The sequence below is a fragment of the Lathyrus oleraceus genome, chromosome 3, assembly GCF_024323335.1.
Source record: "Lathyrus oleraceus cultivar Zhongwan6 chromosome 3, CAAS_Psat_ZW6_1.0, whole genome shotgun sequence".
NCBI lineage: Eukaryota > Viridiplantae > Streptophyta > Magnoliopsida > Fabales > Fabaceae > Lathyrus > Lathyrus oleraceus.
The window spans coordinates 278,207,188-278,221,004 of NC_066581.1; the positions used below are offsets into that span (position 1 = coordinate 278,207,188).

General features: G+C 39.1%; 1 protein-coding gene across 1 annotated transcript; it reads right to left on the reverse strand.

Moving 5' to 3' along the window:
• Positions 1-1,037: 1,037 nt before the first annotated feature.
• LOC127127007 (heat shock protein 83) lies at positions 1,038-4,733 on the reverse strand. The gene is made up of 4 exons (XM_051056082.1): positions 4,337-4,733; positions 3,773-3,914; positions 3,242-3,522; positions 1,038-2,794 (listed from the first exon to the last, which is right to left on the reverse strand). Exons 1-4 carry the CDS (start codon positions 4,457-4,459, stop codon positions 1,244-1,246), a joined length of 2,097 nt encoding a protein of 698 aa, XP_050912039.1. The 5' UTR covers positions 4,460-4,733; the 3' UTR covers positions 1,038-1,243.
• Positions 4,734-13,817: the final 9,084 nt, after the last annotated feature.

A 13,817-nucleotide genomic window follows, 5' to 3' on the forward strand; every position in this document is an offset into this window, starting at 1 on the left:
ATTTTTTGGCCACCACATATTATAATTTATGGAGTTGGCATAAAAAAAGACCCGTGGTGAGAATTACTCTAGACCATCGAACATGATGAACCAAATTTACAGGCAGATTCAAGATTATGACCAGACGAAACTCTCAACTATCGTTACTAACACTCAATATATGGTGAGAGTGAAGTTGAATACTTATGGGACTAGAGATAAGAGAGGAAATGCGGGATGCAGAGAGTGGCTTCAGGGACTCATTAAGCATATTGGAGTTGTGATACGTATATATCAACTGAGTTGTGAGACGTGTTTGAAGGTCTTCAACTTATAAATAGATTAGGATTTACCAAAATTGGTATTTGTGTTCACTCTCAACAAATCGTACATAACCACTAGCTATACTTGCAACATCATGAAATGAATCTCATCCCGAAGATAAAAACTTATTTTCAATAAGATAGGGATATTCAAATTTCACATATCTGCCGTAAAGCCAATATATATGCCGATACATTTTCAAAGTAAAGAATTCATCATCCCAATGACACTTGCTTTTTTGACTCTTGTTTGACCTTCGTTAAAATTTTATTTGAGGACCAATATATATGTCGATGCATTTGGAAAATAAAGAATTCATCATCCTAATGACACTTGCTTTTTTGACTCTTGTTTGACCTTCGTTAAAATTTTATTTGAGGGCCAATATATATGCCGATGCATTTGCAAAGTAAAGAATTCATCATCCTAATGACACTTACTTTTTTGACTCTGGTTTGACCTTCGTTAAAATTTTATTTGAGGGAGATCTATCAACCACCCTTATTTTTAAATTAATTTTGTGTAATCACCTCTTTTATGGTTTTCTACTATCACCTTTTAATGATATGGCAAATAGCATATCTTTAAACAAATCTAATTAAGAAAGTTACCCAATGGTTTTGTTGGGTAATGAAATTGTATCACCAATTTCAGAGTTTCCAATAATAATGTAACCATGTATGCTGCATTAGTTTTAAACAGTTTAGAAAACAAATTTAACAGAACCTGCCATGTATAAGCATTTTTAAAAGGTATAGCAATTTTTCATTGATGATAACATTGTAGACAGATACAACAATGACATAACCAAGACTCATAACTATTCAGGACAAAAATAACAGACACAAGAAGCATCTACCACACTTTCACTACTTTTAACATGCACAATCTCAAATCCCAATCTATTAACAGTTGTATGAGTCAAAACTTCTACAGGCCTTTAATCCACTTCCTCCATCTTGCTCTCCTCAGCCTCATCCTCATCCAACTGAGGCATATCAACATCATCCACACCAGTCTCTTCCTCATCAATGCTAAGACCCAACTTCAACATCCTATGAATCCTTCCAGCAAATGTGTTGGGATCATCAAGGCTAAAACCTGATGTCAAAAGAGCAGTCTCAAAAAGAAGCAGCACGAGGTCCTTAACCGATTTATCGTTCTTGTCAGCCTCAGCCCTTTTCCTTAACTCCTCCATGATACCATTTTCTGTGTTGATTTCCATAGTTTTCTTGCTAGACATGTAGCTTCCCATGCTGCTATCCCTCAGAGCCTGAGCCTTCATGATCCTTTCCATGTTTGCACTCCATCCATATTCACCAGTTACCAAACAGCAGGGTGAATCAACAATCCTGTCAGAGACAACAACCTTCTCCACTTTGTCTCCCAATATGTCTTTCATGACCCTGCAAAGATCTTCGAATGATTTCTTCTTCTCCTCTTTTTTCTTCTTCTCTTCTTCAGTCTCATCATCCAACTTCAATCCTTCTTTTGTTGCAGAAACCAGTTTCTTTCCATCATACTCTTTTAGCTGTCCAACAGCATATTCGTCGATAGCGTCAACCATGAAGAGAACTTCATAGCCCTTCTTCTTGAGTCTCTCCAAGAATGGAGAATTCTCCACAGCCTTTTTGCTCTCTCCAGTGATGTAGTAGATGTCTTTCTGGCCTTCTTTCATTCTGGTGACATAGTCCTTCAAGCTTGTCATTTCATCTCCACTCTTTGTAGAGTGGTATCTGAGCAAATCAGCAAGTTTTGCCCGATTCTGGCTGTCTTCATGAATACCCAATTTCAAATTCTTGGAGAAAGCATCATAGAACTTGTTGTAATCTTCCTTGTTCTCCGCAATTTCATTGAACATCTCAATGCACTTCTTCACAATATTCTTCCTGATCACTTTTAAAATCTTGTTCTGTTGCAACGTTTCACGTGAGATGTTGAGTGGCAAGTCATCAGAGTCGACAACTCCTTTCACAAATCCAAGGTACTCAGGTATGAGCTCCTCGCAGTTGTCCATGATGAACACCCTTCTAACATAAAGCTTGATGTTGTTCATCTTTTTCTTGGTGTCAAACAAATCAAAAGGTGCCCTTTTGGGGACAAAGAGAACCGCCTTAAATTCAAGCTGTCCCTCTACAGAGAAATGCTTCACAGCCAAGTGTTCTTCCCAGTCATTAGTGAGGCTCTTGTAGAATGCAGCATATTCATCCTTGGAGATCTCTTCTGGTTTACGCAGCCAAATTGGCTTCTGTTTGTTGATGAGTTCCCACTCATGAGAAACCTCCTTAATCTTCTTCTTCTTGGAATCTTTCTCCTTGTCATCATCAACTTCCTCAACAGCCCCTTCTTCCTCTTTCTTGGGCTCATCGTCTTCATCATCGCTGATCTCTTTCTCAATAGTCTTCTCGGTCCAAAGGTAAATTGGATAACTAATGAATTCAGAGTGCTTCTTCACAAGATCCTTGATCCTCCTCTCTTCCAAGTATTCCAGCTGTTCACAAAAGTAATCACTAATTTAATCCTTGAAATTTCAAAAAATCTCAAAAAATCTTCAAAAAGTAATCACAGAAACAGTAGAGCTGTCTGAATGAAATTTCAAAAAATCTTCAATTCATATACTAGTCTCTGCTAGACAAATTCAGAGTTAAATTCACAATTCAAATTGATAGCAGGTTTTTAGTTTTGAACAATAATTTTAGTGAGCCAATTGATATCTTATAAATCTAAAGGACTAAAGTTGTACTACAAATGATTCAAGCGGAAAATAAATCTTCTCTAACAAAATGGATTGCAAAATTAACACAATTTTTCAAAAGGTGACATGTTAAAGAAAACAAGCCATTTTTTGCACAAAACGGTGTACTTGGCCGCATCATAGTTAAATTTCTCAGCAAAATCTAGAAGAAAGAAGTTGGGTTGTTGATTAAAGTTAAACTACCTGATCCTCTTTGAGGAAAAGAGTAATCTTAGTTCCTCTTCCAAGTTGCTCGCCTTCGGTATCTCTTGTAACTGTGAAGGAGCCACCAGCTTGTGATTCCCATATGTATTGCTCATCATCATTGTGTTTGGTGGTGACAATTACTTTCTCTGCAACAAGATAAGCTGAGTAAAACCCAACACCAAATTGACCAATCATGCTCACATCAGCACCAGCCTGCAAAGCCTCCATGAACTCCTTGGTTCCGGACCTCGCAATAGTACCCAAGTTGTTCACCAAATCTGAAGAAAAAAAAGACCCAAATAATAGCTTTCAGAAACAGGTTCTAAATTCCAATTGAACAATCTCTGAGAGCATATTTTGTGAATTACATTAATTGTAACAAATTCCAATTAGGCTTGTGAATTACATTAAGTTTGATAGAATCAACATGTGTCACCATAATTTCAACAAAAGCTACACTTTAAACTTTGAAGAAGATCACACCACCACCATAATTTCAGCATATTCACCTCGAAATTAAGATATTACCTGCTTTGGTCATTCCAATGCCACTGTCTATGATGGACAGTGTCTTGTTGGCTTTGTCAGGCACAATCCTAATGAAAAGTTCTGGCTGAGCATCCAGCTTGCTTTTATCAGTCAAACTCTCAAAACGAATTTTATCCAAAGCCTGTTGCACCAAAAACCACATAAAAACACCATTAGTGAGAATTTTTTAAGTCTCTTTCATGATGAAAAATGGCTTCAAATTGTTTCAAGGATACACTTTAAGCCAAACACAGATTTACTGATAATAATCTCAGGTTCTCTAAATAAGATAATTGCTAATTAATATTAACGTTACTGTAACAGATTTTAGAAGATAATTCAGTTTAATCAACAGAATGCATATTGATGAAGATCAACAAAACTGATTGAATTGGTTAGACTACCACACATAAAGAATCGATGATATTATTAACTTCACAATTCAAAACTAATAGATAAACAATTTTAATTAAAGATTAAATTGATTACTAATTGAAATATGAATGAATCAAAGACAAATTAAGAAAGCAAGATAAAGGAGGGATTGAAGATGCGTGTGCATACATCTGAAGAATTGCTGATAAGTTCGCGCAAGAAAATCTCCTTGTTGGTGTAGAAAGTGTTGATGATAAGGCTAAGAAGTTGGTTGATCTCAGCCTGGAATGCGAATGTCTCAGCGTCTGCCATTGTTACGAACCTCACAGAGAGAGAGAATGAATTACAGAGAGATTGTAGAATGTGGATCGGAGAGAGAGAGAGAGAGAGTGGAATGAATTGCAGAAAGAATATATTGAGATGCTTGAATGAGTAAATGGAATGGAATGAGGAGAAATTATATAGTGTGTTGATTGTTGAATGAACTCGTTCTGGATTCTTCTCTTTCTCTCTAGATCATTTCTTCTTCTTCCGTTTTCTTTAAGACGGTGTCGTTTTGAACACATCGATTCTGTTATAACTGTTGAGTCTGGAATGTTCGGGGCTTTTCCCTTTAAAAGGACGAAGCCAACCTGGCGCGGGAAATTCAATATAAAAGCAATTTTACCGTTTAGCAAACTTTATTTTATAAAATAAATTACTGAATATATATAAATGAACCTTTTCAAATAATTAAATCGAACCACTTCTAATTTAATCAAAATAAACCGAAATTTAACCGCAGTTAAGTAAGTATATTCTGTAGTACTTTTTTAAATTAATTTTTCAATATTGAAATTTATAACAATGTATAAAAAAAATACTTTATTTTGATGTAGTTATTTTTTTTAATCATTTTTACTCCTATTTTATTATATAATTTATTTAATAATTTTTACTGAAATTATTATTAGTTTTTTCATAACTTCCTAGAAATTTTTACAAAAATAATTCATTTTTCAAAAAAAATCCCAAAATACCCTTGGTTTCAAAAAAATTCTCAAACTACCTCACTTTTAGGAGGAATCGCCAATTGAATTGGAGACTCCTCTTAAAAATTGAATGGAGGCGCCAATTGGATTGGCTAGGACAGGTGCCCTAGTCAATTGGATTGACGCCCCTGTGTAGTACTTAAGAGGAGGCGCCAATTCAATTAGAGCCTCAATGTAAAATGAAATTTTTGTGTTATAAATAGATGCGTTGTGTGAGTCATTGTTCCACATCTCAATTAATCATTTGGCAATCATATTTGGTGTTCATCGCCGATACGGAAAGGTGATTTATGCGAGAGACAAACCTCAGATCCTGATGCTGTTTTGGAACGTCACTACGTTCGTAGAAGCCAACTTATAATAGGTCGATCTTACCAAGGCGGTTATCAGCTGATTTTGAATTCCTTTGAATACCCTGTTCATGCATTCCACAAGGTTTGTTGTCATGTGGCCCCATCGACAACCTCCGTCAAATGCCCTTGTCCACTGCTCTACTGGTATGTTATTTATCCATCTCCCTGCGTCTTTATTAGACAGTCTAATTTCATCACGATAATATTGAAATGACGACTGGGTAGAGCATACCCAACATTCACCAACTTCTTGCGAAGATTCTTATCTTTTATAGCACACATGAAGTTTTGTGCAATGTGTTTGATGCAATAGACATGGGTAGAAGGAGGATCATGCCATCCGTTGTCATGGTTGTTGTAGGCACTCTCAAGGGCAGCATGTCTATCAGAAATCAAACATAAATTGGCTTGTGGAGCCACATGCGTTCTGAGATGTCGAAGAAAGAAACCCCATCCACCAGCCGTTTCACCTTCAATAAGAGCAAAGGCAATGGGGAAGACATTGTTGTTGCCGTCTTGTGCAACCGCCATGAGCAAAGTACCCTTGTATTTTCCGTATAACCAAGTTCCATCAATTTGAATAATAGGTTTGCAGAATGTGAAACCTTTGATGCACGGGCCAAATGCCCAAAAGAGACAGTGAAAGATTCTATTACCTGTAGCACAGGTTCCGTCTGGCATCATCGCTGGCAATGTCTCCATAATTGCCACAGTTCCTGGGACATATGTTTTTAGTGCCCATAAAAACCGTGACAATTCCTTGTATGAATCCTCCCAGTTGCCGAAAATCTGTTCAATAGCCTTTGTCCTCGCTGAAGGAGAATTGCCATCCAAGGCGCAGCGGAATTTAAAAATTTCTCTATTTAATGATCCTTACGAATGGGCATGATCAGTGATAGAATCGTTACATCTTGTGGCGATTCAAACCTTTGGTGCAGATCTCTTGTAACGATCAAAACCTTGGATACAGATCCACGGAGTGATCACGAACGTTGAACGATGACAACGTCTCTACTCAGTCCACACAAACGGATTCCTTCAATCTCAGTGCTAGCTGGTACGAATGAAGGCTTTAAGTGAGAGAGAGAAACGAAATTCCAAGTCTTTACTTGAGTTTCAGTCTGAGTGGAGTAACAATGCTTCTACCCAAGGGGTTCTATTTATAGAACCACTTGTGTGGGCTTCAAGCTAAAAAGCCCACTTAAGTGTATTTTGTCCCATATCTCATAATATGCCAAAATCACTTGTATTTGGTACCTTACCATATTTCGTATTCCACTTAAGTGCACCGTACCTTACGATGTTCCTTAGTTACTCTATCTCTCATCAATCCGTCCTTTGTGTGTGACCCTGTAGGTTTTCGCGACGTTGGCAATTATATTAAATCACACATTTAACATAATAAACAGTGAGCGGTATCTAGCAACACATCACTGCTACCCAAGTCACGAAAATGTCATGTGATCTGACAAAACCTCCTGTGATAATAATTATGTGTATAATTACCCTTTTTCCCTTATGTCTATATTGAACACAAGGTATACAAACATACAACCAAAACATACCATACACCCAAGCCCAATACCAAGAGCATACCCCATACCACCACCAACAAATTGACCATCAACCTGAGACCCAACATCGCTTCACATCCACCCCATCACCCTACGAAAGTCGTCTTAGCCAGAACACCCAACGATCATTCAACACCAACTGCCCCTCCTCCTACCATAGCCAAGAAGCCCAAACCTAACAAGACCAAAACATCCAACAACCCTATCTCTACCAAACACCCCAACAACCTTTCCAATCTTTCCTCGACGCATCGTTCACACCCATGTCTCCCTTCAACCGTCACGGTCGCCCATCAATGAGTCAACCACAACCTAACTTCTCTGGCATGGGTCATGAGCTCAGCTACGACGGTACACCATCGATGCATACTGAAGACTATGTCGACTTGTCTGACTACCTCAACTGGCCTTCTCCTGTAGTTGAAAGTGACTCTCTTGGCCCCTCAGATGCTCAAACACTGGTACCGAATCATCAACGTGGGTTAGGGTCACGGGTTAGGGTAGCTAGAAGATGTGGGACCGGAGGTCGGTTAGGTGATCCCGGTCATCACCTTTAGGTTTCTTTGTGTAAAGAGACTTGACCTTGTCAACTGAGGCTTCTGCAAACACCATTATTGCTTCCTCAAGGGTTGGAAGGGTGCTTTCAGGTTCAGAGGCTAGGGGTGGAGAAGTGGGAGGGCTTAGGTTGAGTGTGGGAGTTTGTGGTTCAGCAGATGTATTTGGTGGGGGTATGTCAGAGTTGGGTGGTTGTGTTTCAGCGTGGATTATTTCAGATGGTGGAGGGTCAGAGGTGGTTGTGTTTGGTTCCTCAAGGAGGATGAGTGTTATCTTATTTGCCAGAGTATATCACCATCATCATGGTTTTATCATCACCAAGAGGTTTATTGTGCCTGATCATGTGCCTTGGGATTAGGGTTTTGACCTCTGGTCAACCCTAATCAGTTGCATTCTAATAGGCAGGGTTTCTCAAGGAGATGAGGTCTTTCTTGAGAAGGAGATCATCATATGGTTATTATGTGGAGCTTGTGTAAGCTAGGGTTTTATTTTTGAGCCATTTCATCAAGTGGTTGAGGCTCAAAATCATCTGTGCATGATCAAGTCAATTGTATGTCAACTGCCAAGTCAACTGTGGATTTGGAGATGGGAAGTGGTCAGAGATACCTCATTCATGTTCAAACAAGTCTCATTTGACATGTCAAACATCTACCTTGAAGATTTTGAAGCCAGATCAAGACTTTCCAAAAATAGCAAGTGACCTGTAATTTGAAAGTTTCCAAAAATGGAAAGGTTTTGGACCAACTTCAACTCAAGATTACATCATCAAGAAAGCTTCAAGTGAAATTTTGTCCAACATGAAAGTTGAATATCTTTCTCTCCCATTTCCAAAAAGTCTAAGGTCATGGATTTCTCATGTGTGGTTGAGGAGATATGGTCCAATCATGGTAAAGTGTGGTTCAAACTTCAAATGGGCATAACTTTCAAACCAAAACTCCAAATTGAGTGGTTTTTTTTGCACTTTGATCCTTGTAACATATATTTTCCAAGCATATCACTACATGGCATGAAATCTCATTGCATGATCATTGGTGCATTCATGAAGATTTTTGGGGAAAATTTCATAAACTCATTTTGATTGAACATATGCATACCAAACCAATTTCAATGTGTGCATGGAATCATTTTAAGGCATTTTGAGCCAGAACATGCACTGTTCACGTGCATGGGGGTGCATGGAGTAGAAAATGCATTTTTGCACAAACACCACAAAACTCACTAATCACACTTGCATTTGGCTTAAGTTGTTGTTAAACATGATTAGCATGGAGTATATATGCTTAATCATAACTGTTTTGATCACAATTAACATTTCAGATCTAGATTCAACAAAATTCTCCAATTTTTTCTCTCACTTTTTTTCCAAAATTCTTCAAACCTAAACACTTTTCATTGATCATTTCATCATCATGGAGCATAATTGAGCACATTTGGACGTGTAAGCAAGAGAAATCGTGGCTGTTTGAGCTAGGTGTAATAAGTGAAGCATCCATGGCAGTTGTAGATTCAGTTGAATTCATGTGCATTTGAGCCTCACATTCATCATCATTCATCTCAAGAAGCATATTGGAAGAGATCTAAGGACTTGCCAAGCCTTGTAATACGCGATTCCAATTGCTGTTCATCAAGAGGTTACTTTTTTGACCTCTTTAATTCACAAATTCATTATGCCTATTGTGTAGTTCATTGAATGGTGATGAATCTGAGCTTTAAATCGAGTGAAATGATGCTATATACACAAAGTTACATGCAATTGAAGTTTTGATGATGATTCTTGATTCCTTCGATCCATGCGTGTTTGATTGTTTTTGCATGAAATATTGTTGGATTCTTGATGTATGATGCGTGGCGAGTTGATTGATATGCTTGATTTTCATTTCTGGAACTTTTGGAAAAAATCTGGAAAAGTTGGATGAAGATCTTCGTGATCTTCATCGTGTTCTTCAAGAGATTCATAGCATTTTCCAGGTTACCTACGGATTTTGCCATGAGTTCATGCGTATTACCTGCGGATTTTCAAATCCATGCACAACGCGCGTTTTAGGGTTTTATGGTTAAACGATGTCGTTTTGAGGAAAGCGCGCGTTTGGCATTTTAAATATAGCCTCGGTTCGAATCCGAGCGAAGCTTGTTTTTCAAACTGCATTGCATTTTCCTTTTCCTCCCTCATTTTCATGCCTTGGCTCCAAAATCATCTTTCAAATATTTCTCAACTTCTAAAATTCACTATAAATTGAAAATTCATCCAAATGACCTCCAATTTTTTGCATTATGTTTCTCATGTTGTCTACATTTTTGTGATTATCAAAATGCAAGTTGTGCTTGGCTGGATCTTTTTTTGGTGCTAGAATGTTTGAGTACATGTCCATATTTGACCTTGCCTTGGTTATCATGTTGTGAAATGCTGGTCTTTGATCCAATGAATGTGAAATTTTGCATGTTATAACTAGACATATTGCTTGACATTTTGGTGTTGATTTGGTATTTTTATCACTTGTCATTTATGTTTTATGAATGTGCTAAGTTGGTGTGACAATTTGTGTCACACCTTGTGATGTTCAACTTGAATGATGTGTTTACCATGCCAAATGATCTCCAATTGCCCTGATTTTTTGTGTGATGCATGTTATAGATGTTGTGATTGCTCATGAATTTTGTTGGAATTATTTGAATCATTTATGATTTAATTGAGATTTTTCATTCTGGTTGGTCACATTTGAGCTTTAAATTTGCCTTGAACTTCAATTGATCATGAAATGCTTTTGGTTAATGATATTGATATGAGACATTTTGGAATGTTTTAAGATGTGAATGAAGATGATTCATGTTAAATTTCATGTTCTGTTTTGAATGTTTGACCCTCTTTTGACCCTAGGCTTTGACCTAGTGGTTTGGACTCACTGTTTGGATTGTGGATTTCAGGTTAAGATGCACATTGCCATGATTGGAGTGGCTCATTCATTTGAGTTGATTAATTGATTGAGGATGACTAACATTGTGTTGTTTTGTAGGTTGATGTTAGCTCATTTGAGTTTGCCTTGTAGCTTGCATATTGTGAACATTGTCTGTCTGTTTGCTATTGCCTATTGATTGTTTGTCTGTACAGTTGAACTAATTAGTTTAGATTTTTCACAGGTGCCTAAGTTGCTTTGAGTTATTTTGAACTTGTTTTGCTTTGCTTGGTTGCTTAACCACTGAGGTATAATTTCTCTGACTTCATGTAGTCTGGAAGACCTGTCCTGTTATGTGGGCAGGCACCTGTCTGAAGCCCTCCTTAAGAGGCAATGCTTGTGAATGTTTAAATTTGTGCCAAGCAGGTAAAGACCTCTTAAGAGGCAATTGGCAGATAAAAGGGATGTGTAATCCATCCCCTGCTATTCAGTTGTGTCATTCACCTTACTCACACCATTGTGTTGATGCATTGTGGATAATAACCCAAGATCATGTTGTGTCAGTCATGTGGAGAAGAGTTCCTACATTCTGAACTCCCACACTTTCATTTGTCTGAAGCTCTCCCAGGCCAGGGATAAGAGCTGTGAGGTCTTACCCTCACTTCTCGTTTCATCTGCTTCACCCTAACTCTCAATGTTAGGGTTAAGAGCTAACCACACCCGATGCTAGTTGGCTTGTGTCTCACAGCCTAACCTTGTATGAGCCCAATTGTGTGCATATAGTGTGTGTGCTTGCTTTGTGTGCTTGTATGTATTTGCTTGTGCTGTTTAGGATAGCTTGCTTCCTGTGCAAGTTAGATAGAAACCTTAACATAGGGATCGTATGCATGACAACTTCTAGGCTCGAGTCGTAGTCTCCCTAGTAGTTTGTGTCTCCCTTTGTATCTGGTTAGGATAGAAGTTCTTTCCCTGCGTAGGGGAACTACGTCGCCCTGATCCTCATACCAGATGAGGTACGTAGGCAGGAGATGAGCTGATCTCTCCGGGCGCCTTTTTTCTTTTTCAACCCCTTTGTGTGTGTCGGAGTCCGACGTAAGTCCAGCGATTGGCAGTTGGTTTCCTGTGTGTGTTTGTTTGTGCGGAGTCTGACGTAAGTCCAGCGATTGGCAGTTGGTTTCCTGTGTGTGTTTGTTGGTTCAGAGTCTGATGTAAGTCCAGCGATTGGCATTCAGTTTCCAGTTTTGCCTGTTTGTGTGGAGTCTGACGTAAGTCCAGCGATTGGCAGTCGGTTTCCTGTGTGGTTTTGTTTGGCGTGCGTTAGCCGAGCTACGAGTGCTCTGATTCTTCTCCGGTCAGAGAAGATACGTATGCATAGGATGCGACATCCTAGCGAGCACGTTTCCCCTTGTCCCGAACTACGTCGACTCTGATGTCTGTGCCTGACAGACTACGTAGGCCCAGGATGCGATATCCTGCCGAGTTAGTTTCTTTTGTCTTTCTGCGTTTCCTTCCAGCCTTGTGCAGTTTGTGAGCAGTTTTTAGCAACCTTATCCTTTCTTTCTGAGCGTGGATCCCGTCGGGTACGACGAATGCGTAGGGGTGCTAATACCTTCCCTTCGTATAACCGACTCCCGATCCCATCTTTCTCTGGTCGCGAGACCATGTCTTTTCCAGGTTTACTTCGAGCGTTTCCTTTCCCTCTTTTGGGATAAATAACGCACGATGGCGGCTCTGTTTGTTTGTTTTTCCCGCCGGATGTTTTTCGCGGATGCGACAGCTAGCGACTCTGCTGGGGACTAAGAAGTTGACCTCTTGCTGGTCCATCTTCCCTAAGCGAGTCACTCCTAGCGTTCTCTAGGATAGTTTAGGTTGCTTGTGTTGCTCTATTTATTGCATTTATGATTATTATGTTGTGTATATATTTGCATAAATGTTCGCATGCATCATACTATCATCGTGCTGTCTTCTGTACAGGTGGTTCCTCTGATTTGGGGGGGGGGGTGTTCTGAGTGGGGCTAAAACCCAGGCCCGAGTATACACCTAGGATTAGTGTGGTCTCCTGTTGCCTCTCATGTTAGGTCAACATGTTTTGGGCGACGTGACATACCACAAGCCGGACGAGGTTCTTTTGAGGGAGCTCTTCCTTTGTGGAGTATCCACTTTGGTTGAGTCACTTCATTTGAGCTATTGACTTCGGTGACCGTTCTTTCCCGGATCATTGGTTTAGACGATCTTATGAGAGCTGCAACGGCACACCCGAAAGGGCAAACCCGTTGAGTATCTTTGCCCGATTGTCGAGACCATTATCCGCCTTAGGATGACTTGATTAGAATTCACCTGTGAGGGGAGGGTTGATTCTTACAGATGCATGTCCTGATGGTGACTTTGATGGTGACTAATGGTTCAGTTTTTGATCAGAGTCCTATTTATAAGTCGGATTTATGGATTTATTTTTGAGACGCCGGAGTTCTGTCCATGGTATTTGAAATTCTAGTTATCAGACTTTAGATGTCACACGGGTTGTTATGACATCCAATTCTGCACAGACAGGAATTATGCAGAACTTAATAGTAAGTGCAGTAAATAACACAAGTAATTGTTTATCCAGTTCAGTCCAACATGACCTACATCTAGGGGCTACCAAGCCAGGGAGGAAATCCACTATCAGTAGTATTAATTCAAAGCTAAACTCACCCATTTACAACTTGTCACTTAATCCCTACCCAATGCAATTTCAATCTTACTCTAAGATCAGAGTTCCTACTCACTCCCCCTCAATCACCTCAGTGATTACTACCTTTAATCAATATTAAAGACAACTTTGAAGTCACACTTCAAACAACTCTTGATTGTGCTTAACAGCTTTAATCAAGATACACAGCACTCACGCTTAAAAGCTTTGAGCGACACAACACTTACAACTCAATGAACACCCTATACCAAAACAATCATCAACGTGATAATGGCTTGGCTTACAAGATATGTCTAATACAAGACTCACAAAAATACAGCAGTGAAGTATGATGGACACACTTAATCTTCACGCCTCAAAATCCCCAAAACTGAATGAAGGAACGACTTCCTTTTATATTGCAGTACCTGGGCTTTTACACTTGTATTCTCCTGAATTTAAGGTCACGCGAGTTCCCATAAATTCAATATCTAGGTTACTAACAAATAGGCTATTTGTTAGGTTCATTAAATGTAGCTTGGTTGTTGATTTCCTGGTTTGTCTCTAAGCTGTTGAATCCCTGAAGAATAGCCTG

Excerpts from the sequence above, each read along its gene's own strand:
- LOC127127007 (XM_051056082.1), bottom strand. The coding sequence starts at position 4,459 with ATGGCAGACGCTGAGACATTCGCATTCCAGGCTGAGATCAACCAACTT. Across the intron at positions 3,915-4,336 it reads TTATCAGCAATTCTTCAGAT|GCTTTGGATAAAATTCGTTT; the intron begins GTATGCACACGC and ends TTGGTGCAACAG. Across the intron at positions 2,795-3,241 it reads TTTTCCTCAAAGAGGATCAG|CTGGAATACTTGGAAGAGAG; the intron begins GTAGTTTAACTT and ends TTTTGTGAACAG.